At 41.3% G+C, this 24,632-nt stretch overlaps 1 protein-coding gene across 2 annotated transcripts in view; it reads left to right on the top strand.

The window, feature by feature from the left end:
• Positions 1-24,632, top strand: part of SMYD3 (SET and MYND domain containing 3) — a 718,781-nt gene that overhangs the window by 682,479 nt on the left and 11,670 nt on the right. For both annotated transcript variants that reach the window (XM_032648645.1, XM_032648656.1), the window contains one exon: positions 18,022-18,130. In XM_032648645.1, the coding sequence (XP_032504536.1) occupies positions 18,022-18,130 (109 nt within the window). The remainder of the gene's footprint in view (positions 1-18,021; positions 18,131-24,632) is intronic.

The raw sequence follows: 24,632 nt of genomic DNA, 5'->3' as shown, positions 1-24,632 counted from the left end.
CTTGGCCATCTGTATGTCTTCTTTGGAGAAATGTCTATTTAGGTCTTCTGCCCATTTTTGGATTGGGTTGTTTGTTTTGTTAATATTGAGCTGCATGAGCTGTTTATATATTTTGGAGATTAATCCTTTGTCTGTTGATTTGTTTGCAAATATTTTCTCCCATTCTGAGGGGTGTCTTTTCATCTTGTTTATAGTTTCCTTTGCTGTGCGAAAGCTTTTATGTTTCATTAGGTCCCATTTGTTTATTTTTGTTTTTATTTCCATTAGGAGATGGGTCAAAGAAGATCTTGCTGTGATTTATGTCAAAGAGTGTTCTTCCTATGTTATCCTCTAAGAGTTTTATAGTGTCCAGTCTTACATTTAGGTCTTTAATCCATTTTGACTTTATTTTTGTGTATGGTGTTAGGAAGTGTTCTAATTTCATTCTTTTACATGTAGCTGTCCAGTTTTCTCAGCACCACTTATTGAAGAGACAATCTTTTTCTCCATTGTATTTCCTTGCCTCCTTTGTCATAGATTAGTTGACCATAGGTGCGTGGATTTCTCTCTGGGCTTTCTGTCTTGTTCCATTGATCTATATTTCTGTTTATGTGCCAGTACCATATTGTCTTGATTACTGTAGTACGTCATGGAGTCTGGGAGTCTGATTCTTCCAGCTCCATTTTTTTCCCTCAGGATTGCTTTGGCTATTTGGGGTCTTTTGTGTCTCCATACAAATTTTAAGATTTTTTGTTCTAGTTCTGTAAAAACTGCCACTGGGAAATCTGAAATATGTGACAACACGTATGAACTTTGAGAACATTATTCTAAGTGAAGTAAGCCGGTCACAGAAAAACAAATACTGCACAGTTCTACTCATATGAATATCTAAAATACTCAAATTCATAGAATCAAAAAGTGGAATAGTGGTTGCTAGGGACTGGTGGGGTGGGGAAAACAGTGAGTTATTAATCAATGGGCAAAAAGTTTCAGTCAAGCAAGAGAAATAAGCGCTAGAGATGTGACTATACAACACTGTACTTATAGTCAACAAAAATGGACACTTCAAAATTTGTCAAGAGGGTAGATCTCATGTCAAATGTTGTAACCACACACACACACACAAAGTAAAATAGAGGATATGTATACTCTGCAACCCAGAAATCCCACTTCTAACTATATTCCCTAGTGAATCCTCCACATGTATGAAGAGTCATGTGCAAGAATGTTCACTGCAGCATGGTTTGTAGTAGGAGAAACCTATAAACAACCTGAATGATCATAAGGGAGAGAATGTCTGTGGAATGCTATATGGCAATTCAAATGAATAAACTAGAGCATTTGTATTTAAAAAAGAAAACTGCCACTGGTAATTTGATAGGGATTGCATTGAATCTGTAGATTGTTTTGGGTAGTATAGTCAATTTGCACAATATTGATTCTTCCAATTCAAGAACATGGTATATCTCTCCATCTGTTTGTGTCCTCTTTGATTTCTTTCATCAGAGTCTTGTAATTTTCTGAGTACAGGTCCTCCTTAGGCAGGTTTATTTCTAGGTATTTTATTCTTTTTGTTGCAATGGTGAATGTGATTGTTTCCTTAATTTCTCTTTCTGATCTTTTGTTGCTAGTGTATCGGAATGCAAGAGATTTCTGTGCACTAATTTTTTATCCTGCAACTTTACCCAATTCACTGATTAGCTCTGGTAGTTTTAGGATTCTCTATGTATAGTATCATGTCATCTGCAAACAGTGACAGTTTTACTTCTTCTTTTCCAATTTGTATTCCTTTAATTTCTTTTTCTTCTCTGATTGCTGTGGCTAGGACTTCCAAAACTATGTTGAATAATAGTGGTGAGAGTGGACATCCTTGTCTTCTTCCTGATCTTAGAGGAAATGCCTTCAGTTTTTCACGGTCGAGAATGATGCTGGCTGTGGGTTTGTCATAGATGGCCTTTATTATGTTGAGGTAGGTTCCCTCTATGTCCACCTCCTGGAGAGTTTTCATCATAAATGGGTGTTGAATTTTGTCAAAAGCTCTTTCTTCATCTGTTGAGATGATCATGTGGTTTTTCTCCTTCAATTTGTTAATATGGTGTATCACATTGATTGATTGGCATATGTTGAAGAATCCTTGCATCCCTGGGATAAATCCCACTTGATCATGTGTATGATCTTTTTAATGTGTTGTTGGATTCTGTTTGCTAGTATTTTGTTGAGGATTTTTGCATCTATATTCATCAGTGATATTGATCTGTAATTTTTTTTTCTTGTAGTATCTTTGTCTGGTTTTGGTATTGGGGTGATGGTGGCCTCATAGAATCAGTTTGGGAGTGTTCCTTCTTCTGGAATTTTTTGGAAGAGTTTGAGAAGGATGGTTGTTAGCTCTTCTCTAAATATTTGATAGAACTCACCTGTGAAGTGAGTTCACCAGAACTTCTGGTCCTGGACTTTTGTTTGTTGGAAGACTTTTAATCACAGTTTCAATTTCATTACTTGTGATTGGTCTGTTCATATTTTCTGTTTCTTCCTGGTTCAGTCTTGGAAGGTTATACCTTTCTAAGAATTTGTCCATTTCTTCCAGGTTGTCCATTTTATTGGCATAGAGTTGCTTGTAGTAGTCTCTTAGGATGCTTTGTATTTCTGCGGTGTCTGTTGTAGCTTCTCCTTTTTCATTTCTAATTTTATTGATTTGAGTCCTCTCCCTCTTTTTCTGGATGAGTCTGGCTAAAGGTTTCTCAATTTTGTTTATTTCTCAAAGAACCAGGTTTTAGTTCCATTGACCTTTGCTATTCTTTTCTTTGTTTCTATTTCATTTATTTCTGCTCTGATCTTTATGATTTCTTTACTTTTACTAACTTTCGGTTTTGTTTGTTCTTCTTTTTGTAGCTCCTTTAGATGTAAGGTTAGATTGCTTATTTGAGATTTTTCTTGTTTCTTGAGGTAGGATTGTATTGCTATAAACTTCCCTCTTAGAACTGGTTTTGCTGTATCCCATAGGTTTTGGATCGTCATGTTTTCATTGTCATTTGTCCCTAGGTATTTTTTGATTTCCTCTTTGATTTCTTCAGTGATCTCTTGGTTATTTACTAACGTATTGTTTAGCCTCAATGTGTTTGTGTTTTTTACGTTTTTTTCCCAGTGGTTGATTTCTAATCTCATAGCATTGTGGTCAGAAAAGATGCTTGATATGATTTCAGTTTTCTTAAACTTACTGAGGCTTGATTTGTGACCCAAGATATGATCTGTCCTGGAGAATGGTCCACGTGTACTTGAGAAGAAACTGTAATCTGCTGTTTTCGGATGGAATGTCCTATAAATATTAATTAAATCTATCTGGTCTATTGTGTCATTTAAAGCTTGTGTTTCCTTATTAACTTTCTGTCTGGATGATCTGTCCATTGGTGTAAATGAGGTGTTAAAGTCCCCCGCTATTATTGTGTTACTGTCGATTTCCTCTTTTATAGCTGTTAGCATTTACCTTATGTATTGGTGCTCCTATGTTGGGTGCATATATATTTATAATTGTTATATCTTCTTCTTGGATTGATCCCTCGATCATTATTTAGTGCCTTTCTTGTCTCTTGTAAAATTCTTTATTTTAAAGTCTATTTTATCTGATATGAGTATTGCTACTTCAACTTTGTTTTGATTTCCATGTGCATGGAATATCTTTTTCCATCCCCTCACTTTCACTCTGTGTGTGTCCCTTGGTCTGAAGTGGGTGTCTTGTAGACAGCATATATATGGGTCTTGTTTTTGTATCCATTCAGCAAGCCTGTGTCTTTTGGTTGGAGCATTTAATCCATTCACATTAAAGGTAATTATCAATATGTATGTTCCTATTACCATTTTCTTAATTGTTATGGGTTTGTTTTTGTAGGTCCTTTTCTTCTCTTGTGTTTCCCACTTAGAGAAGTTCCTTTAGCATTTGTCGTAGAGCTGGTGTGGTGGTGCTGAATTCTCTTAGCTTTTGCTTGTCTGTAAAGCTTTTTATTTCTCCGTCGAATCTGAATGAGATCCTTGCTGGGTAGAGTAATCTCGGTTGTAGGTTCTTCCCTTTCATCACTAAATATATCGCGCCACTCCCTTCTGGCTTGTAGAGTTTCTGCTGAGAAATCAGCTGTTAACCTTATGGGAGTTCCCTTGTATGTTGTCATTTTTCCCTTGTTACTTTTAATAATTTTTCTTTGTCTTTAATTTTTGTCAATGTGATTACTATGTGTCTTGGTGTGTTTCTCCTTGGGTTTATCCTGCCTGGGATTCTCTGCACTTCCTGGACTTGGGTGGCTATTTCCTTTCCCATGTTAGGGAAGTTTTCAACTATACTCTCTTCAAATATTTTCTCCGGTCCTTTCTCTCTCTCTTCTCCTTCTGGGACCCCTCTAATGCGAATGTTGGTGCGTTTAATCTTGTCCCAGAGGTCTCTTAGACTGTCTTCTTTTCTTTTCATTCTTTTTTCTTTATTCTGTTCTGCATCCTTGAATTCCACCATTCTGTCTTCCAGGTCACTTATCCGTTCTTCTGCCTCAGTTATTCTCCTACTGATTCCTTCTAGAGTATTTTTCATTTCATTTATTGTATTATTCATCTCTGTTTGTTTGTTCTTTAATTCTTCTAGGTGTTTGTTCTTTAATTCTTCTAGGTCTTTGTTAAACATTTCTTGCATCTTCTCTATCTTTGCCTCCATTCTTTTTCCAAGGTCCTGGATCATCTTCACTCTCATTATTCTGAATTCTTTTTCTGGAAGGTTGCCTATCTCCACTTCATTTAATTGTTTTTTGGGAGTTTTATCTTGTTCCTTCATCTTGTACATAGTCCTCTGCCTTTTCATTTTGTCTATCCTTCTGTGAATGTGGTTTTCATTCCACAGGCTGCTGAATTTTAGTTCTTTTTGCTTCTGCTGTCTGCCATCTGTGTAGAGTGTGTTTTGCATGAGATCCTCTCTCCAGCCTCTTACTTCTAGAAACTCCTATTTAGACCAACTGTCTGCAACCTTTTTCTGTAAAGGGGTAGGTAGTAAATATTTATGCTTTGCAAGTTGTACAGTCACCTACTCAATTCTGCTCTGTTGACCGAAAGCAGCCATAGACAATATGTAAATGAATAGGTGTTGCTGTATGCCAATAAAACTATTTATGAAAACATGCTTCAGGTAGGATTTGGCCTTCAGGCCGTAGTTTGCCAACCCTTGCCACAGACTCACTGTCTCACAATTCTACATCTAAACAGTGCCATATGCTCTGCCCCAAGAGACTATATTTTCCTTTGGAAATCACTGCAAAAGAGAACATCTCTGCTTCTCAGCACACATTCCAGCTCCTCCCAACACCTGTGCTCTGGGAGCCTAAGATCTCTTCAAGTGCTAGGGGCTCTTGAGTGCTTAGCATCTGTATCAGCTAATTTCAGTAAAAGCACCTGTCACTTCTGGAATAAATGTCAACAGTAACACTCTCGGTTTTGTTAGAGACACACTGTATTATAAATACAGACATACAACTTGGTTAAGCTTATTGATGGCAAACTATATTTCATCTTCTATTTAAAACTAGATTGTACAACTTTTTACTGGTGGTTAATTTTTTGTAAATCTAATTTTTTCCTTCCAAACAAAGGAAAAGTATGTACATTTTAAAAACCACAGTGTCGGGCTTCCCTGGTAGCTCAGTGGTTAAGAATCCGCCTGCCAATGCAGTGGATGCAGGTTCAAGCCCTGGTCCGGGAGGATCCCACATGCCATGGAGCGATTAAGCCTGTGCACCACAACTACTGAGCCTGCACTCTAGAACCCACGAGCCACAACTACTGAGCCCGCGTGCAACATCTGTTGAAGCCTGCGTGTCTAGAGCCTGTGCTCTGTAACAAGAGAAGCCACCACAATGAGGAGCCCACAAACCGCAACGAAGAGTAGCCCCCACTCACTGCAACTAGAGAAAGCCCGTGCACAGCAACAAAGACCCAACACAGCCAAAGATAAAAATAAGTAAATAAATTTAAAAAAAATTTAAAAACCACAGTGTTCCCTTCTTGATTTAATGCTCAATCTTTTGAGATCATTAAGTTCATATGTTATAATTAATTTAATTGTTCTTTACACAATGGCTTTATATCTAGAAATTAAAACTGAATGTTAAATCAGTTATTTAAGACTATTTTATTATTAAATATATACTACCTTCCATAAGGTATATAAATTATAGATGAACTACTTAAAGAAATATAAAGTAAATATGCATGTAACCACTGTAGGTTCTTCCTGGATTTAGAAGGAATTTAGAATTCTTGAATCCTGTTTTCTTCCCTACTGACATATATGATGTGCTTATTGTATTTTTTATTTTTACCATATTTTTAACCCCCTAAAATTGTTTTGTTTGTCAGTGTTTGTAGGTTAACCCATGTAAGCATTCTCTTTACTCTTCAGTCCTTCTTGCACCTTAGACTTCCCGTCTTGGCTCACTTTCCTTCTACCAGAAGTACATAATTAGAAATTCCTTTTGTTAAGATCTGAGGTGACAAATTCACAGTTTTTCTTTGTCCAAAAATGTCGTTATTTCAACTTCATTCCTTTTTATAAATTAAGGCTTAGTTTTTTAGAAAACAGTTTTATGTTCACAGCAAAACTGAGTGGAATGTACTGAGATTTCCCGTATATTCCCTACCCCATACATGCATAGCCTTGCTCATCATCGACATTCCCCATCAGAGTGGGACATTTGTTACAATTGACGAACCTATAGTGACACATCACAGTCACCCAAAGTCCATAGTTTACATTAGGGTTCACTCTTGGTGTTGTACATTTTATGGGTCTGGACAAATGTATAATGACATGTATCTATCATTATGGTATCATATAGAGTATTTCACTGCCCTGAAAAATCCTCTGTGCTCTGCCTCTTCATCCCTCCTTCACCTCTAAACTCCTGGGAACCACTGATCTTTTTATTGTCTCCATAGTTTTGCCTTTTCCAGAATGTCATAGAGTTGGAATGTAGCCCTTTCAGATTGGCTTCTTTCACTTAGTATTATACACGTAAGGTTCCTCCATGTCTTTTCATAGCTTGATAGGTCATTTCTTTTTACCACTGGATAATATTCCACTTTCTGGATATACCATAGTTTATTTATCCATTCACCTCCAGAAGGACATTTTTGTTGCTTTCAAGTTTGGGCAGTTGTGAACAAGGTTGCTGTAAATATCCATGTGTAGGTTTTTGTGTGGATGTTAAGTTTTCAACACCTTTGGGTAAATACCAAGGCACACAATTTCTGGGTACTGTGATCTAGTTTGTTTAGCACGTTTAGTTTTGCAAGAAACCGCCAAACTCTTCCAAAGTGGCTGTACCCTTTTGCATTCCCACTAGCAATGAATGAGAACTGTTGTTCCACAGCCTCGCCAACATTTAGTGTTGTCAGTGTTCTGGATTTTGGCTATTCTAATAGATGTATACTGATATGTCATTGTTATTTTAGTTTGCATTTCCCTGATGACATATAATATGGGGCATCTTTTCATATCCTTAATTGCCATCTGTGTATCTTCTTTGGTAAAATGTTCAGGTTTTTGGCCCATTTTTTAAATTGGTTTTTTTCCTATTGTTGCATTTTAAGAGTTCTTTGTATATTTAGGGTAACAACCCTCTATCAGATGTGTCTCTTGCAAATATTTCCTCCCAGTCTGTGGTTTATCTTCCCATTCTCTTGACATTGTCTTTTACAGAGCAGAAGTTTTTTATTTAATGAAGTCCAGCTTCTCAATTATTTCTTTCATGGATCATGTCTTTGTTGTTGTAACTAAAAAGGCACCACCACACCCAAGATCAATTTTGAATTCTTTTTTGTGAAGGGTGTTAAGATCTGTGTCTAGATTCTTTTTTTTTTTTTTTTTGGCATATGGATGTCCAGTTGTTCCGGAAACATTTGTTAAAAAAAAAAACCTGCCTTTGTTCCATTGTATTGCCTTTGCTTCTTGGTCAAAGATCAGTTGACTGTATTTATGTGGGTCTATTCTGTTCCATTGATCCATTTTGTCTTTTCTTTCACAAATACAGTACCACACTGTCTTGATTACTGTAGCTTTACATTAAGTCTTGAAGTTGGGTAGTGTCAGTCCTCCAGTTTTAATCTTCTCCTTCAGTATTGTGCTAGCTATTCTGGGTCTTTTGCCTCTCCATAAAACTTTAGAATCAGTTTGTTGACATCCACAAAATAACTTGCTAGAATTTTGATTGGGATTGCATTGAATCTATAGATCAAGATGGGAAGAACTGACATTTTGACAATTATTGACTCTTCCTATCAGTGAACATGGAATATCTTTCCATTTATTCTGATTTTGTTCATCAGAGTTTTGTAGTTTTCCTTATATAGATCTTCTATATATTTTGCTAGATTTATACCTAAGTATTTCATTTTGTGGGTGCTAGTGTCTCATTCTTTTTGTTAAAGTTTTGTTGAGATGTAATTAATTCACTTACCATACAATTTACCCATTTAAAGTGTACAATTCATTGGTTTTTTATTATGTTCAAAGATATGTGCAACCATCCACACAGTCAATTCTAGAACACTTTCATCACCTCTAAAAGTAACCTTGAACCTTTACCTCTCCAACTTGATTCTTGAAAGATATTTTTGAGGATATAGAATACTAGACTAGGAATAATTTTTCCTAGGCACATTGAAGGTATCATTCTACTGGCTTCTGGCTTTCACTGTCAGCCTTACTGTGACTCTTTTGAATATAATCTTCTCCCATGATTGGAAAGAGGGGAAGCTTCCCTATTAGACCCTTCACCATTGGGTAGACACTGAGCTTGCTCTTCTGCCCCGCAAGCTCCAAAAAGCAGATGAAGCCAGAGGTTTCAGCACACCAGTATAGCAGTGGTTTCGCAATCCTGCTTACTTCTCAAGGGTACCTCTTCATTTAGATTTTGGCCTGAGAGTTCTTTACTATCTTGCCAGCACGTTATTACTTTTAAAAATATTTTATCTATCATTTTACATTGTTTTCAGTGAGATAATCAATATGGCTATTAAGCTTGCCATATTACCAGAAACAGCATTAAAACAGTTTTCATAAATCTGAACAGGCCCAAATGAATAAATAATTTATGAAAATAAATTTAAAATTTCTACTCAAGGGCTTCTTTTTGGGAAATGATCTCAGAGTGATATGATCATCTGTGTATTCAGATATTTAGGGGATTTAGAGCACCTATCCAGAACTTCAGAGGTGTCTTTTATTGCCCATATAAGTGGACAAATAGACCTTGTACAGGACAAGTGGAACTTTTCTTTTTTTTAAGGTAGAAACTTTTTAAAACTTTACTATTTATTTTTATTTGTCTGTGCCAGGTCTTAGTTGCTGTGTGCAGGATCGTTGTTGCAGCATGCAGGATCTTTTAGTGGCGGCAGGCGGACTTCTTAGTTGCAGCACGCAGACTCTTAGTTGTGGCATGCATGTGGGATCTAGTTCCCTGACCAGGGATCAAACCCAGGCCCCCTGAATTGGGAGCGTGGAGTCTTACCCACTGGACCACCAGGGAAGTCCCCAAGTGGAACTTTTCTAATGAAAATCTCACTGCCATTTTTTTCCCAAGGACTTAATAACTAAATTATAGTTACCGTATAATTCAGTCATACTGGCTGGCCTTTTTGAAATATTTCAAAATAGTATTAAATATTCCACACCCTAAAAAAAAAAATGCTGTAAGATATGAGACAGGCAAAAGCCAGACAAAGGACAGTACTCTCACCATTATGAGTATTAAAAAGGACTATTTGCATACAGTGGAGTACCATCCTGCCTGCCTGGAAGATTCTGACCAGTTCTTTCCACTGTGCTGCATGCAAGGCCAACCGCATGGACTGGCCTATGATGTCTCCCTGCTGTTAGCCAAACTGCCAGTGGGCCACGCAGCACATGAGCAGGTCTGGAAAGAGCATGAGGAAATTTGAGCACAAATCCGCATTAAATGAAACTAAGCACACCTCAGTTGAAAGTTACAAGTATGGGCAATGTCTTCTCTGTTCATTTTTCTAAAAAGAAATCTAAACTCAAACTTTTAGGTTCAAAATTGGACACAACCCTATCTGCATCATAAGTCTTTCCTTAAGGAGGCAGCTCCTGGCTACTCAGCCAGTATCTTCTCAGTTTCTCCAGACCCCACCAGGCTTCTCTTTGTGTTGCTACATATTCAACTTTCACTTAAAAAGAAACAGGCAAACATACAGGTGATCCAGGTGGGTCTTTTGGCTGTTGGAATATAACTATTTTGGTGCTATTAGGCTATCTTTTTACACTTTGCAACGAAATTGAGTGATTTTTTTTCCCATTGTTTATCTCAATATGGATGTGAAAGCGCGTCGCAACTAATTACGTTACATCCACTATCCCTGGAAACTTAATAATACTAGTTTGTGTTTATATGTGATTGACAGACAGACATTCTCCCATCTGTTTTCTTACCATCAGGTTAATTGTGATGTGAAGTGGTCACTCTGCTAACTGCTTGGAAGAACCAGGTCTTAAATCCAAATCTCCTCAAACTCCCTCATTCTAATTTATCTACCATAAAACCTCTGCTCCAGAGGCTGAATTACATGAGCATTTAAAATAAACAAAAAGCTCTCTTGTACTTATTATCTGATTTAGAGATTCTTTCAAACAATGGATCATATACAAATAATTATACATTGTCAAACTTCTGAGCGTAAGAAAGCTCTGCCTTGTGAGTGAAGGACCTATTTGGTGGAAATTAAGAGAGGCAGAAATGCATTCTTTGTGTAAGGAAATGATCCTGCTTACTCATTTTATGGCATAAAATAAACCCAAGAAAAATCTCATTGCATTGAGACAAAGTCTCAATGTAACACTGTAAAATCCCATTGTGATGTGTGGTGGGATTATAAGAAGCACTATGAATTTCTTTTCCTATACTCAGGTGGCAGGAGGTGGGGTGTGTGTGGCAGAGCCATCTTTCTCAATGCTGTGGGGCTGACAGCACATGTCACAGATGGAGCAAGAGGTGAGGGTTCAATCTAGGCTGGAAGCCAGGACCTTTTTCTTTTGGAAACAAGTGAGAATTCATGGCCCTGATCCTCCTGTCACCAACAGAACCAAGCTGTAGAGGTAATGGAGAAGTAAGGCTTCATCACCCCACTTGGAGAGCAGCACCTCTCCAGACTGTGTGAATTAATTAAGAAATGGTAAGAAATAGTTCTCCTTGTTCTGAAGTTCCCAGTATAGTCTGTCCTTTTTTCTTTGGTTTTGTTTCCCAATGTTAGGATCTTTTTTTTTTTTTTAACTAACAACAACAAAAATGTATCATATTCCAAATAAAGCTACCCTACCACAAAGGCATAAATAACTTCCATACAGCAGCTGGTTTAACTCAAAAAGACCCTAAGGAACATCCTATGACTCTATCTGCCTTTTCATGCTTCCTTGTCTCAGTTACCCATGGTGTTTGACAGTGAGTTTCTACACTTGATTTAAGACCTAGAGCAAAGCTTCTTAATGCTGAGTGTGAGCTGCTGTTACATCTGCTGTTCTTCTAGCTATCAAGTAGTGTCGATCTGATGTCCTGACAGTGTGGAAGGCCACTGTATGCCACTCATTGTGTGTATCATTTCATTTCTATATAAGACTTAGAATTAAGTAAAATTCCAAAATCTTCTGAAACTTGGGGCAGTTATCTACCAGAGTCCATAACTTCTGAAGGTGAAAAAGTAAAATCCAGTGTCCTGCTTTTTTAATTATGAAAAATTTCAAACATACACGAAAATAGAATAATATAATGAACCTTCATATATCTATTATCCAGTTTCAATAATTATCAAGATTTTGCAACACGTAGTTTATCTCTCACCTTACTTCCCCCTCTTTTCCCCTTATTTGAATTATTTTATTCTTTTTGCAGTTCTTAGCTTTCATTACTTCTGAAAATTCTCAGCCAGTATGGCTTTAGATATTGCTTCTGCCATCCTCTCCCATCTCTCATTTGAGATTCCAGTTTACCTATATGAGACCTGTGTTCCCCTTTATTTTCCATTTCCTCATCTCTCTTTGTTTTGCAACTGATATATTCTTTTGACCTGCCTTCCAGTTCTCTAATTCTTTCCTTGGCTGTGATAAGTCTGATGTTAAACTATTGAGATCTTAATTTCAGTTTTCTATTTTTCAGTTCTAGAATTTTCATTGGTTCTGTTTTATATAATTTCAATTTTCTGCTAAAGTTCTTTTCTATTATTAAGTTTGCAAACATACTTTTTATACTTGTTTCTTAATTGATTTATTAGAGCCTCAATATCTGCAAACCTGTAGGTTTGTTTCATTGTCTATGTTTTTCTCTTGCTTTTCAGACAGTTCTTATCTTTTTGTATGCCTGGTTATAAGTTTACTGAATGCAGGACATTGTATAGAAAAATTAGAGAGATAATTGAGATTCAGGATTATGTTATCTTCCTTCAGAGAGAATTTACTTTTGCTTTTGGCAGTCAGGGTAGAAACAGATCACCTTACTCCAGTCAGGGTTTGAAATGATTCAGTCTTTGGGAGGGCCAGTCTGTTTATGGCTTACCACTACTCCTGGATTGTAGCCCTTCGGTGGGGCTCACAAATGAAAGTTGGGGATGTTTACTGGAGCTCCTTCGGATCTTTGCTAAGCCCTGAACTCCAAGTTCTGTGTCTCCATATCCTTGAGACTGCCAAAATTTCTGCTCAGCTGTTTAGCCTATCTGCCTCTACTTTCAAATCAGCAAAGGGAAAAGCAGCAACAAATGTAAGGATCACCTACTTGAGCTTCTGCTCTTTCTGCCATTTTGCCACATCCAGACCCCTATCCCTCTGTGATTCTTTGACACCTTCAAACAGATTTTTTTTTTTTTAAAGAAGATGTTGGGGGTAGGAGTTTATTAATTAATTTATTTTTGCTGTGTTGCGTCTTCGTTTCTGTGTGAGGGCTTTCTCTAGTTGTGGCAAGCAGGGGCCACTCTTCATCGCAGTGCGCAGGCCTCTCACTATCGCAGCCTCTCTTGTCGCGGAGCATAGGCTCCAGATGAGCAGGCTCAGTAGTTGTGGCTCACGGGCCTAGTTGCTCCGTGGCATGTGGGATCCTCCCAGACCAGGGCTCGAACCCGTGTCCCCTGCATTAGCAGGCAGATTCTCAACCACTATGCCACCAGGGAAGCCCCAAACAGAATTTTATAAATATTCTGTCTAACGTTTCTTGTTCTTAGCACAGAGTTTGGTCTGAAACAAGGTAACCCACCATTGCTGGAAAGAGAAATTATGCTGAAGAAATTTAAATCAAAACTCAGTCATTACATCATTTTATCCATGAATACTTCAGTTTGTACCTCTGAAAAATGTGGACATTTTCTTACCCACAATGCCATATCATATTCAAATTTCCTAGATTGAATCAGAAATGTCTTTTTACAGTTGTTTTAAGATGCAAAAGGTCTGCAAATTACATTTGACTGTTGTATCTCTTAAGTCTCTTTTAATCTAGAGTGTTCTTCTCCCCTGCCATCTTTTTCTTTTCACGCCATTGACCTGTTGAAGATCCTGGGTGAAGGTCCTGTAGAATTTCCCATATCTCGAATTTAGCTGGCTGCTTTTATTTGTTCCTCTACCACTTGTTTTTCCTATGAAATGGAATTTAACTTTATGGGCTTGATTAAATTTGGTTTCTTTGTTTCTGTTTTTGTGTTTTGGCAAGGATCCTTTATAGGTGGTGTAAAGTCCTTCTTATTGCATCATGTCAGATGGCATGTAATATCTGGCTGTCCCACTTTAGTGATGCTGAGACTGGTCAGTGGGTTCAGATGGCAACAACCTGATTTATCCGTTTAAAAATTTTCCATCATTCTTTGATCTGCTGATTTCATCTAGTGACACTTTTTTCATGGATTCTTCAAGAGTTGCAAAATGCTGATTTTTCTAATTCCATCATTAGGATTAGATTTCACATTAATCAGCTAAAATTCACATTTATCAGCCAAATTTCATGCATTACAGCTATTTGGTTACTCTACAATACAGTTTATACAGTCAAGTTAAGCTCTCATTTTAAATTCAGTGATGTATTTTATATCAGTTCTAAAAAATAACCCTAACAATAAATGTTTTTTCCTGTCATATAAATGTCAAAACTGCTACCTGTAATGAAGCAATGTGATTGGTAATTGAATCACGTGGAAGAACCTCAGCAAGACCAACAACATAGGTCCTGCCAACATAGGTCCTGCCATGTTTTTCTCTACCCCCTTTTAACTTGAGACATTCCAGTTCCCTGACCCTCAGCCTCCTTGTAGAATAGGGCAGCAAGATCTTGGTGCTTATGGGTCTGAATTAAACTAGCATGTGTGCTGCTGCTTTTCTCTGCTTGTTTAAACACCTTCTTCCTATACACTTATTCACCTCAGAAACACCAAGGGCACTTTTTCCATTCTAGGCCCAGCGTCCTGGACCACGTGATTGTTAGCAGTGTACCCATGAAAAGAAAATTTATAACACCCAAGCAAGTAGAATGCCTTGCTGAATGATTTTGTTATTACATAGTTTGCTTGTGTTTTTTGTGGCGGCATTTCAATTTCTGAATCTTGGAGTCAGCTCTGACTGCCAGACCCCAGCAAGTCTCCAGGTCCTGTTGAATCAGCTGTAGGCCATTTTTTGCATCAGATCCTTCTTTTCTGTTCTCATTACCACATCTTGACTCAGGTCTCTCTGCCTCTAGAGTCTCTTTTCCAATTTATCCTGTTTCCTATTCTGGTGAAACACCCTCAGCCCCTCTGTAGGGCCCAGCTGCCTGCAAGCAACGTCTGAACCTCCTAGCTGGGCGTGGATGCCTCTGCACAGCCTGGCCTCAGGTGCACCTCCTCTCCCGCTCTCCTTCGCTGCCGGTCAGATCATGCATTCACTGGCCCTTTGTCTCCAGCCTCCTGTACCATTGCCAGAGCCTCCCGCCATTCCCATGCTCCACATGCTGTCCTAGCAGCCCATCGCCTCTTCCAATCTGAACCAGCTCGAGCTCTGCTGCTCCAAGGAATCTCCCTGATCACTGCGGTCTCCACTGCTTCTGGAGCACCCATTGTCTGTGCCGTGGTCTGGCAGCTCTCACAGTCCTCTCTGTATCATAGCTCAATTGCTTCATATCTGCAATTAGACTGTATCCTAAGCAAGGGCAGGGACTCACCGTGGGCTTCTTGCATCCTTTATGCACTGGGCACAGTACCTGGCCTCTCCTAGCTACTACACCTTCCCACTCAGACTCCTGTTTTAGTCCTTGCAGTCCTCAGGCATCCCTGATTCCTTCTCTGGTTCAGGCTCTCAGCCTGGCCTTGATTCCTGACAGTCTGTGATTGAAGACCTCTTGCAGGCCTCCTCTCATCACTGTCACACACGGTAAAGTTGATGAAAGCCCACGCCCTGGGTAGAGAACTTCTCCCAGCAGGAGTGAGCTTCACCGGTTTTCCTTGGGGTGCTATTCCAGCAAGTAATCGTGATGCTTATTCCATATGTCAGCTGGGAGGCCTCCAGAAACAACCCAGGCACACACTCAGCACCCCGGCCAGAGCTGTTAGGCTGCTCCGTAAATATTTATGTGGAAGTCCCCCTCCCAGACACTTCCTCATCCTCTCCTGATTAAACTCCACTTCATTTTTTAATATCTTTAAGCAACCAGAGCAAGTACCTTTCATGGAGTAATTATGCACCACTTTCTCTGCCACCATAGAACCAAAGATTTTCTTTCCTTCTGCTAACTGATGTGACAGACATCCACTTAATGGAATGATTATTAGTATGAAATTACATTTTGGCCTTTAAATTTAATTATGCCACATTCACAGCAATAAAATAAAGTTCCAAATGCAGGTGTGCTTTTCAAGGAAAGTGTCCAAGGCAATTAAGTACAGGGCAGTGGCGTCCTATATTTAAGCCTTTTGTCTGGGGATCTTAAAATCTTTTCCACACAAGTAGATAATGCTGTTCATGGGGAGAGGTGAAGTGACTGATCTCTTGGCATGCTCAGAAGACGACGGAAAATCCAGGACCCAGGTGTCCCCTTTGTTTCCCCCCTCCCCTCCCTTTTCAGTTCTTTAAGAGAAGCATGGCCGACCTTCTATTAATTTAAATACCTCTCTCTGAGGTACTGCTTTCCGCTTCTTTAAGAGCCTGAATGAAAAAAGTTTCTATATCACATTTCATGTGGGGAAGAGTTGAGGTTCAGGGAGAGGGAATGGTTTGAAGATAGTATACTAATCAGAGAACATACATGTCTCTCCCGATAAAGCTACCTCATCTCTATTACACAGTAGAGCCTAAATGTGGGTTCCATGACTAGTTCATAAATGAAAAGTGGAACAGTGCTTGGCACATGGTAAGCCCCGTATAAGTCATGACTCAGGCCTACAGGCAGGCACCTATGTTCTCTGGACGGGAAGCATCTGGAATGCACCCTCGCTCATGCCATGCAACAGTTTGGATGTGTTTCCGTTCTCCCCACCAAGACAAACCTTCCCAGATCCTGGGGAGCCAGGTTAAGTCCTCTTACCCTCTTCCAAGAAACCTTCCCTGGTCCAACCAATCATCATAACTCTCCTTTTCATAACTCCTGTATCATTTTCTCAGTCCATTCCACACACTTGAACTGAGCATTGCCATCTACTAATTAACATAGGCTTCATCGGGACACTAAATCATGCTCTATTCTGTGATATTTTTAAACTGTGGTATGAATGTTTGCCTCGTGTCTCATGGGATTATTGGGCCTTGAGGGGAAAGGTCATATATATACAGTATAGTATGTCCCCCGGCCTCAGGATCGATCTTGCACATACAGCCGGAGGTCAGGAGACTTACCAGGCTAGAGGATGTGGGGGGCAGAGGGGCCAAACTGTACACATTTTGTTGAATCTAACATAATACATTCTTGTTGAATCGAGTTGAAATAACACTGGGTCTGAAACATAGTCCTGGGTTTTCATTCTTCGGTCCACTGCAACACCCTGTACTATTCTGTTGTGTATGAAAGAGGTCAAGTATGTACAGAGTTCCTACATGCAACACGGTAGCAAACACAGATGGGGTGTCTGAATCCAAAGAGTCCAGTGATATATATATATGGAATCTAAAAAAAAAAAAAGGTTCTGAAGAACCTAAGGGCAGGACAGGAATAAAGACGCAGACATGGACTTGAGGACAGGGGGAGGGGGAAGGGTAAGCTGGGACGAAGTGAGAGAGTGGCATGGACATATATACACTACCAAATGTAAAATAGACAGCTAGTGGGAAGCAGCCGCATAGCACAGGGAGATCAGCTCGGTGCTTTGTGATGAGGGTGGGAGGGAGATGCAAGAGGGAGGGGATATGGGGATATATGTATACGCATAGCTGATTCAATTTGTTATACAGCAGAAACTAACACAACATCGTAAATCAATTATACTCCAATAAAGATGTTAAAAAAAAAAAACAGAGTCCAGTGATGACAGAATAAATACACGGGGCCTGTAAGAAAGGTGGACTCTGTGATGAATGATGGACTCTGCACTGAGACTCAGGGAGCTTTGCGGTTAAAAGGAACGTGTGGGCGTTTCTATATGGGGAGTCCTGAAAGTAAATGAAAATTCATTTACTTAACAATTATACACTGAGAGGCCAGCTTCTGGTCCAAGGCTATCCTGGGTGTTGGAGCTTCACGGGGGAGGTTGGAGGATAAGATTGGCACCTGGTCCCTACACCCCCTACCAAATATAAACGCAGAGGTCCAGATTCTCTTCTTTTAGTGTTTATTAGAGAGGTATTCCTCCTGTCATTTTTTCCCCAATGCAAAAGGCATTCTGGGGAACAGGAGACCAATAGTGTGCTTCTTCCCTCGGTATCACGTTCTCCCGGCTGCAGAGCTGATTCTTCTCAGTGGCTCACTGACATTCACACCCAGCATTTGCTCCCACTTTCATAGTCTCCTGACTTGTGCTGACTGCACCAGTGAGAGCTACTGACACTGTTTGCCATTTGTTTTCTTCCAGGATTTTTTTCCCAGGAAACCATCCCGTCAGAGGCGTGCAGGTAATGAAAGTTGGCAAACTGCAGTTACATCAAGGCATGTTTCCCCAAGCGATGAAGAATCTGAGGCTGGTGAGTGTGCCAAGATCGCATGTAGTTCTGCCTGGAATACCTTTTCCTGGTTGTTGCTAGGCCTCTTCCTTGTGATTTCTAGCAACTCTACACACGTGTGTATGCACATGTGCAAGCACACATATGTACACAAACACGTATTTGTACACAAACACGTACCCATAAATGTTAAAAACCAGCTTCAAAAAAAAGAATGATTTGTGATGTTTGCCGATGTCTTTGGTATAAACATGCCCACCGTTGCTGATTTTAAACTCCCAATGTCAAATCAACCAGTTCACAAGAATCAGTAAAATTTAACAATCAATTCCTACTAACTGGTGCACACTGGCCTCAGACACCACTGCGCCTGTGCCCTTCTCCACCGTGGACAGGCCACCCTTGTCCATGCCTCCCCACCCACAGAACAGAATCCACATTCCCAGCCCCTTGACCACCTGTCTGCAGACCACCTTTGCAGCCTCGTCACCTCCAGCCTCCCCCCGCCCACCTACACACACACACACACACAGAGCTGGTGTACACTGAGCCGCTCACCGTTGCCCAGGCATGGTCCTTTCCAAGCTGTCTCCTTTGCCTTATATGCCCTCCCCCGACCCCAGCCCCTGGGCCCGGCAGAACTCTACTGACCCTTTAAGGCCCAGCTGGAATGTTGTGTCCTCCCTGCCCCCTGAGCACTCACCACAGGGCAGCAGGAATACCTGCTGCCCCGCCCCCCAGGAGGCTGCGAGGTCTGGGACTTAGCAAGTATCCACTGTTGGAAGAAGGGAGGAAGGGAGCGAGGGCGAGAGGTCAGTACAGTGCTAGCAACAAGTGCGGAGAAACTCAAGGGGGAGAACTGGGTCTGTGTTGGAATGCAGTGTTAAAGAGTGAATTTTGGGCTTCCCTGGTGGCGCAGTGGTTGGGAGTCCGCCTGCCGATGCAGGGGACGCGAGTTCGTGCCCCGGTCCAGGAAGATCCCACATGCCGCGGAGCCTGCATGTCCGGAGCCTGTACTCCGCAACTGGAGAGGCCACAACAGTGAGAGGCCCGCATACTGCAAAAAAAAAAAAGAGTGACGCCTGTCCTCACCCTCTCAATGAGTCTCCTCTGCCACTAGGGCCCAGGGCTCTCTGCTGTCTTGGCCTTTGCACCCTGGCAGAGCACCCCCTCACCCAAACCGTGGCTTCCAAAGGCAGAACTCAGGTGCTTGTCTGGTCCAGGCACTGGTGGCGGCTATGGAGAGCTGGTGTGTGGGGTTTCACGGGCAGCACCTGGCACTTTCGCGGGTCCTCTGGGCCACGATGCCCTTGTCCGCAGAAGAGTGGAGAGACCCGGGCCCTGAATCAGGATCTCTCAGGGAGTGTCTAGGGGCTGGCTGATCCACATTTAGATGGGAAAAATAACAGATGCCTAAGGGATTCTTACAAGTGAGATTCCCTAATGCTGGTTTGATTGCTAGCCCTGTTGCCTTTTCCTGGTCTCTAACTGAAATCAGCCCATGGTCAACAGGGAGAACACTAGGATGGCTGAAGGTGGCCAGCGCTTCCTGTTCTCTTTGCCTTGTCTGACGTCTTTACCAGACTGATGGAAGAACACTGGAAGGCTCCTGCGGTCTCAGGAGAACTTTTCTTTTCTGGTCTGGCTAATGGTTGTCAACCAGTCAAATCAGTTGGGCAGAAAAGACTCATTGAGGGTCTACTCTGTGAATGTTCTGACAGGAAAACAACGTGGAGGAAATTTCCCACATATATCATGGACCCAACCCAGGGTCACCTCCAAGTAGGTATTTTATAAGTGATCAAATTAGTCCTTGATGTTTTATGGGACTAGAAAGTATTAATACTGCTCACACGTACATGACTGATCTGGCCCTCATGACAGCTGACAGCCATCTGAGGCCAGTGGGCCAAGCATTTCCGTGTCCATTTGAAAACTGAAGGAGCTAAGGAGGCTTGGCGTCACACTGAACCAGAGCCAGGTCCAGTCTGTTCGATTTAATCTAACATGTGTTGATTAAATGCTTCTATTAATCTGAATAAGGCCCAGTGTTGTCCTCACAGTTTAGTGGAGGAGACAGACACGTGAACAAGTCATCAGATCCAGACTGGAATCCGAGGCTCTAGACTGGCCCAGCAAATAATTGAGACTCTCTAGTAAGACTCAGTGTAGAAATCCCTTCAGATCCCGCTGAGCTCCTGGTGCCAACTCAGAGGAGGATGTGCAAGAGAAATCTGAGGGGATTTGGATCTTTTCTACCCTTCACATGAGGCTTTATCATTGCCATTGCACGCAGGACTCTTGATGGAGGCATCTCATACCCTCAGCTGCAAAGACAAGTGTGAACGAACCCACACTGACGTCTAGATACAGATTTACGGGACATATGTGGGCCAGGTGGATCACCAGTCCTTCTTGTGACACTCTTATCGCCCTTTTATACCCTTCGTGCCCTGTTCCATCCTGTCTTCCTCATGTCCTTCTTGTGAGCTTGCCTCATTTCCTCCAGAAGCCTCCCTTGGTGATTGTTTTAGCATCTTCTGCTCCTGGTACCAAAGATAAGCCCACATATGGACCCTGACAGCTGCCAAATGAAAGACCTCGGAGCGGCATCAGAACGTCTGTCCTGTGAGGCCTGGCGTTAGTCATGGCCTTACCCAAACTTCCTGCTTGGCCCTGGAAAAGACACGGAGTCTCCTGGATTCTGATATCGACCAGAAAGCAGATGTTCACCCCGGCAGTGTCACGCAGTAGGAAGACACTCGTATTCAGAGTTCAGGTTCCAGTGCCGTCATTTACTACGTTTATGACTTGAAGCAAGTCTCAATCCCTCTGAGTATAATTTTCTTATTTTAAAAATGAGGATCATACCTACCCCATTGAGTTATTTTAGAAGTAGATAAGGTAGTGCGTAAGGGGTGTGTTTGGCTGAGTCCCAAGTGTGTGGAGAGTATAAAGGATTATTATTGTGTAGGAACCCTTGTTCTGATCACTCCCTCACTACCCAGTCCCTTTAGCACTTGCGTTTGGAGTTTGGGGTTATACAGTGTTTCCCCTGTTGAACAATTATATTATAGACCTGCTCCCCAGCAGTTCACATGGGTGTGTTCCATTTCCTGGAGGTGAGTGGGAATTCCACAAGATACCTTTTGTATCTCCTGGGGCTACCAAACCTAGACACATGCCCTGAACATAGCAAGTTCTATCAAGTACCTACTTGAATGAATGGATTTTTTAATGAGGAGAGGTCTTTAAAAGCACCACCCTGGCCCTGTTCTTTTAGCTAATGTGTATATGTACTACGTATGTGGCTAGTGGACCAGATCTTCTCAGGACATATGCTGACCATTTACTAGCAGGGTAAGGTTCTGCTCACCCAATTCCAATGTGTGGCAGGGGTTTTCCCGCTTCAACAAGCAATTCTCAGACACAGGTGGGTGTCCTACGGTTCAACTCAGTTCTGACACCATTTACCTGGAGATGGCATCAGATCCCACTGCCCCCCCTAGATCACCTTCCACACTTCAGACGCCGGTCACAAGCCCAGGTTGTCACATAGGCTTCAGACTGACTGGCTATAGCTTAGAGGTGCCGAGGATGCCACCACGGTTTTGATTAATTTGCTAAAGCAGCTCACAGGATTCCAAGAAACATTTTACTTACTTACTAGATCACCAGTGTATTATAAAAGGCTATAAATCAGAAGCAGCCAGATGGAAGAGATGCACATAGGGCGTCTCTCCGAGTTCACCGCTTTCCACGAATCTCCATGTGTTCACCAACCTAGAAGCTTTCAAACTCTGTCCTTGTGGGTTTTTATGAAGGCTTCACTACAGAGGCATGATTGATGAAATCACTGGCCATTGGTGATTGATTCAACCTCCAGTTCCTCTTCCCTGAAAGTTCCAACCGTCTTATCATATGGTTGGTTATCCTAGCAACCAGCCCCCATCCTTAGGTGCTTCTGAAAGTCACCTTATTAAAATAATAAAGACACCTTGATCGTTTTCATCACTTAGGAAATTCCAAGGGTTTTAGGAACTCAGTGCCAGAAATAGAGATGAAGACCAAGTATATATTTCTTATTGTATATCCCAATATCACACAGAGGGACAGGCTGCACACCTCCATCTTTTTGCAAGTTCACAGCTCCTGTGAGTCTAGAAGCAGGGCAGTTTCGTTCTGCAGATAACCTCTCCTCCCGAGCTTTCTCAGGGCTCAGGTCACCCAGAGAGGGGCAAGGGAAGATATATTCTTGCCTTTTTTAAACTGGTGTTCTCTTTAGACTGGCACCCCCAGACATTCTTCCTTAGAAACTCTGGAAATAACGGGATGAACGAGTTTGAATAAGGGTTTCAGAGGCTGAGTTTGAAACAAAAATGAGAAAAGCTTCAGAAACAAAAATTAGGTACAGATTCAATTAGGCCCGGCCTCCTCCAGGAAAGGAATCCTCTTAGCCCAGTTCTGATTTGGTTTAGGCTCCCATCTCCCCTGGGCTCAGCTGAAATTCTTGTGATTGCTGCCACAGGACAGTCCTGGGCTCCCTTCACCGTACCTCCCTCTTGCTTTCTCCTGTCTCTAATCTCTTTTCATTTCTTTCCATTTATTTCTTAGAAGAATTTTGTTAGCCGCTAATTTGACTTCTTGGACCTCAGGGGCAACCATTCTCATCTGGCCTGTCTTGTCAGTGAGCCTGCTTCTTTTCTGTGAGCTCTGCGTGCTGCCAGCTCCCTCACCCTGGGCTACACTAGCTGCTTTGTTAGTAGTGCCCTGTTAACAAGTCAGGCTGGAAAAAGTCAAACTTCTTCCCCCTCAATAACCTTTTTTATTTAGATGTAAATTTCTTATATTACACTGTAATGTTTTTTCTCTTCTCACTTCATTATGTTGAAGCATTGTACACTTTGAGGACCTAAATAGGGAGCTCAGGCCCAGTCCCCAGCACAGCTCCTCTCATACCCACATGGTTACTAGCTATTCCAGCTCATCCAGGCAAAGCTCCAAGCACATGCTGGTCTCTACTCCAGCCTGCACCCTGATTTCAAGCCCCTCTAAATGGATGATTTAGAGCCTGCAAGTCTATTGCTCCCATTTCTTAATTTGCTACAATGATTTTTAACCTCTTTGGTCATGTTCTTTTTTAGGAATTGTGTGAGGACCACTGACTCACCAGAGAAAATGCACATACACACATTTTTTTAAAAAATTGGGGTATAGTTGCTTTACAATGTTGTGTTAGTTTCTGGTGTACAACAAAGTGAATCAGCTGTCTGTATACATATATCCCCTCCCTCTTGGACCTCCCTCCCACCCCACCCCCCCATCCCACCCATCTAGGTCATCACAGAGCACCGACCTGAGCTCCCTGTGCTATACAGCAGGTTCCCACCAGCTATCTGTTTTACACATGGCAGTGCACATACGTCAATACCAATCTCCCAATTCATCCCACCTCCCTGCCCCACACCCCGTATCCACACTGCACAACATTTTTTTTTATATTTGGTGGGGAAGGTATTTAGGGACCACCTGAAGCCTCTCCATGGACTTTCTATAGGCCCGTGGTCTCAACGTTAAAAAGCTCTCGTCTAAATGCATAACATCACCTTAACATGTGGACAGATGGGAGGGAGAGGGGGAGGACAAGAGCGCATGCAGAGGTGATGCGCCATAATCATCAGTAGTGCCTTCAAAGAGTTGTTTGGCAGTCCCTGGCTCTGATATTTATGACTGTCCCCTACTGACTTAAAATAGAGAATATCAGTTTCAAGAGTATGTTTCTGAACCAAAAAAAGAGAATATAACTAAGAGAATAATCATAAAATGAAAACATAGTGATTAAGTTACATTATAGGAAACAAGCATAAATTTACCTACCAGAAAGTGTAAGCCCAGCAGTGACAAGGAACCAAGTGAGGAACCTGGACTTGTACTTCCACCTGGCAGTAACATGGTGTCATCTGCCATACTCCTGCTGGAGCAATATTGGAGAGAGCCAGCTAAAACAGAAAGTTTACATAAAATTCAGAATCTCAGCATAATACTCAACATGTCCAGGTTTCAACTGAAAATCCCTCATCATACCAAGAACAAGGAAGATCTCAATCTTCATGGAGAAAAAGACAATCGACAGATTGCAACTCCAAGATAACAGATTTTAGAATTATCTGACAAAGATTTTAAAGCCAATCATACATGGGCTCAAACAAGCAATTACAAACATCCTCAAAACAAATGAAAAAATAGAACACCTCAGCAAAGAAATAGAAGATAGAAAGAAGCAGCAAACAGAAATTTACGAACTGATAAATACAATTACCAAAATATACAGACTGGAGCTTAACAACAGAATGGAAAGGATAGAGGAATGAGTTAATAATGAACTTGGGGCTTCCCTGGTGGCGCAGTGGTTGAGAGTCCGCCTGCCAATGCAGGGGACGCAGGTTCGTGCCCCAGTTCGGGAGGATCCCATGTGCCACGGAGTGGCTAGGCCCGCGAGCCATGGCTGCTGGGCCTGCGCGTC

Source organism: Phocoena sinus, chromosome 1 (assembly GCF_008692025.1).
Source record: "Phocoena sinus isolate mPhoSin1 chromosome 1, mPhoSin1.pri, whole genome shotgun sequence".
Taxonomy (NCBI): Eukaryota; Metazoa; Chordata; class Mammalia; order Artiodactyla; family Phocoenidae; genus Phocoena; species Phocoena sinus.
The sequence above is the reverse complement of the archived record's forward strand: the minus strand, read 5'-3'. Positions and strand labels throughout refer to the sequence as shown.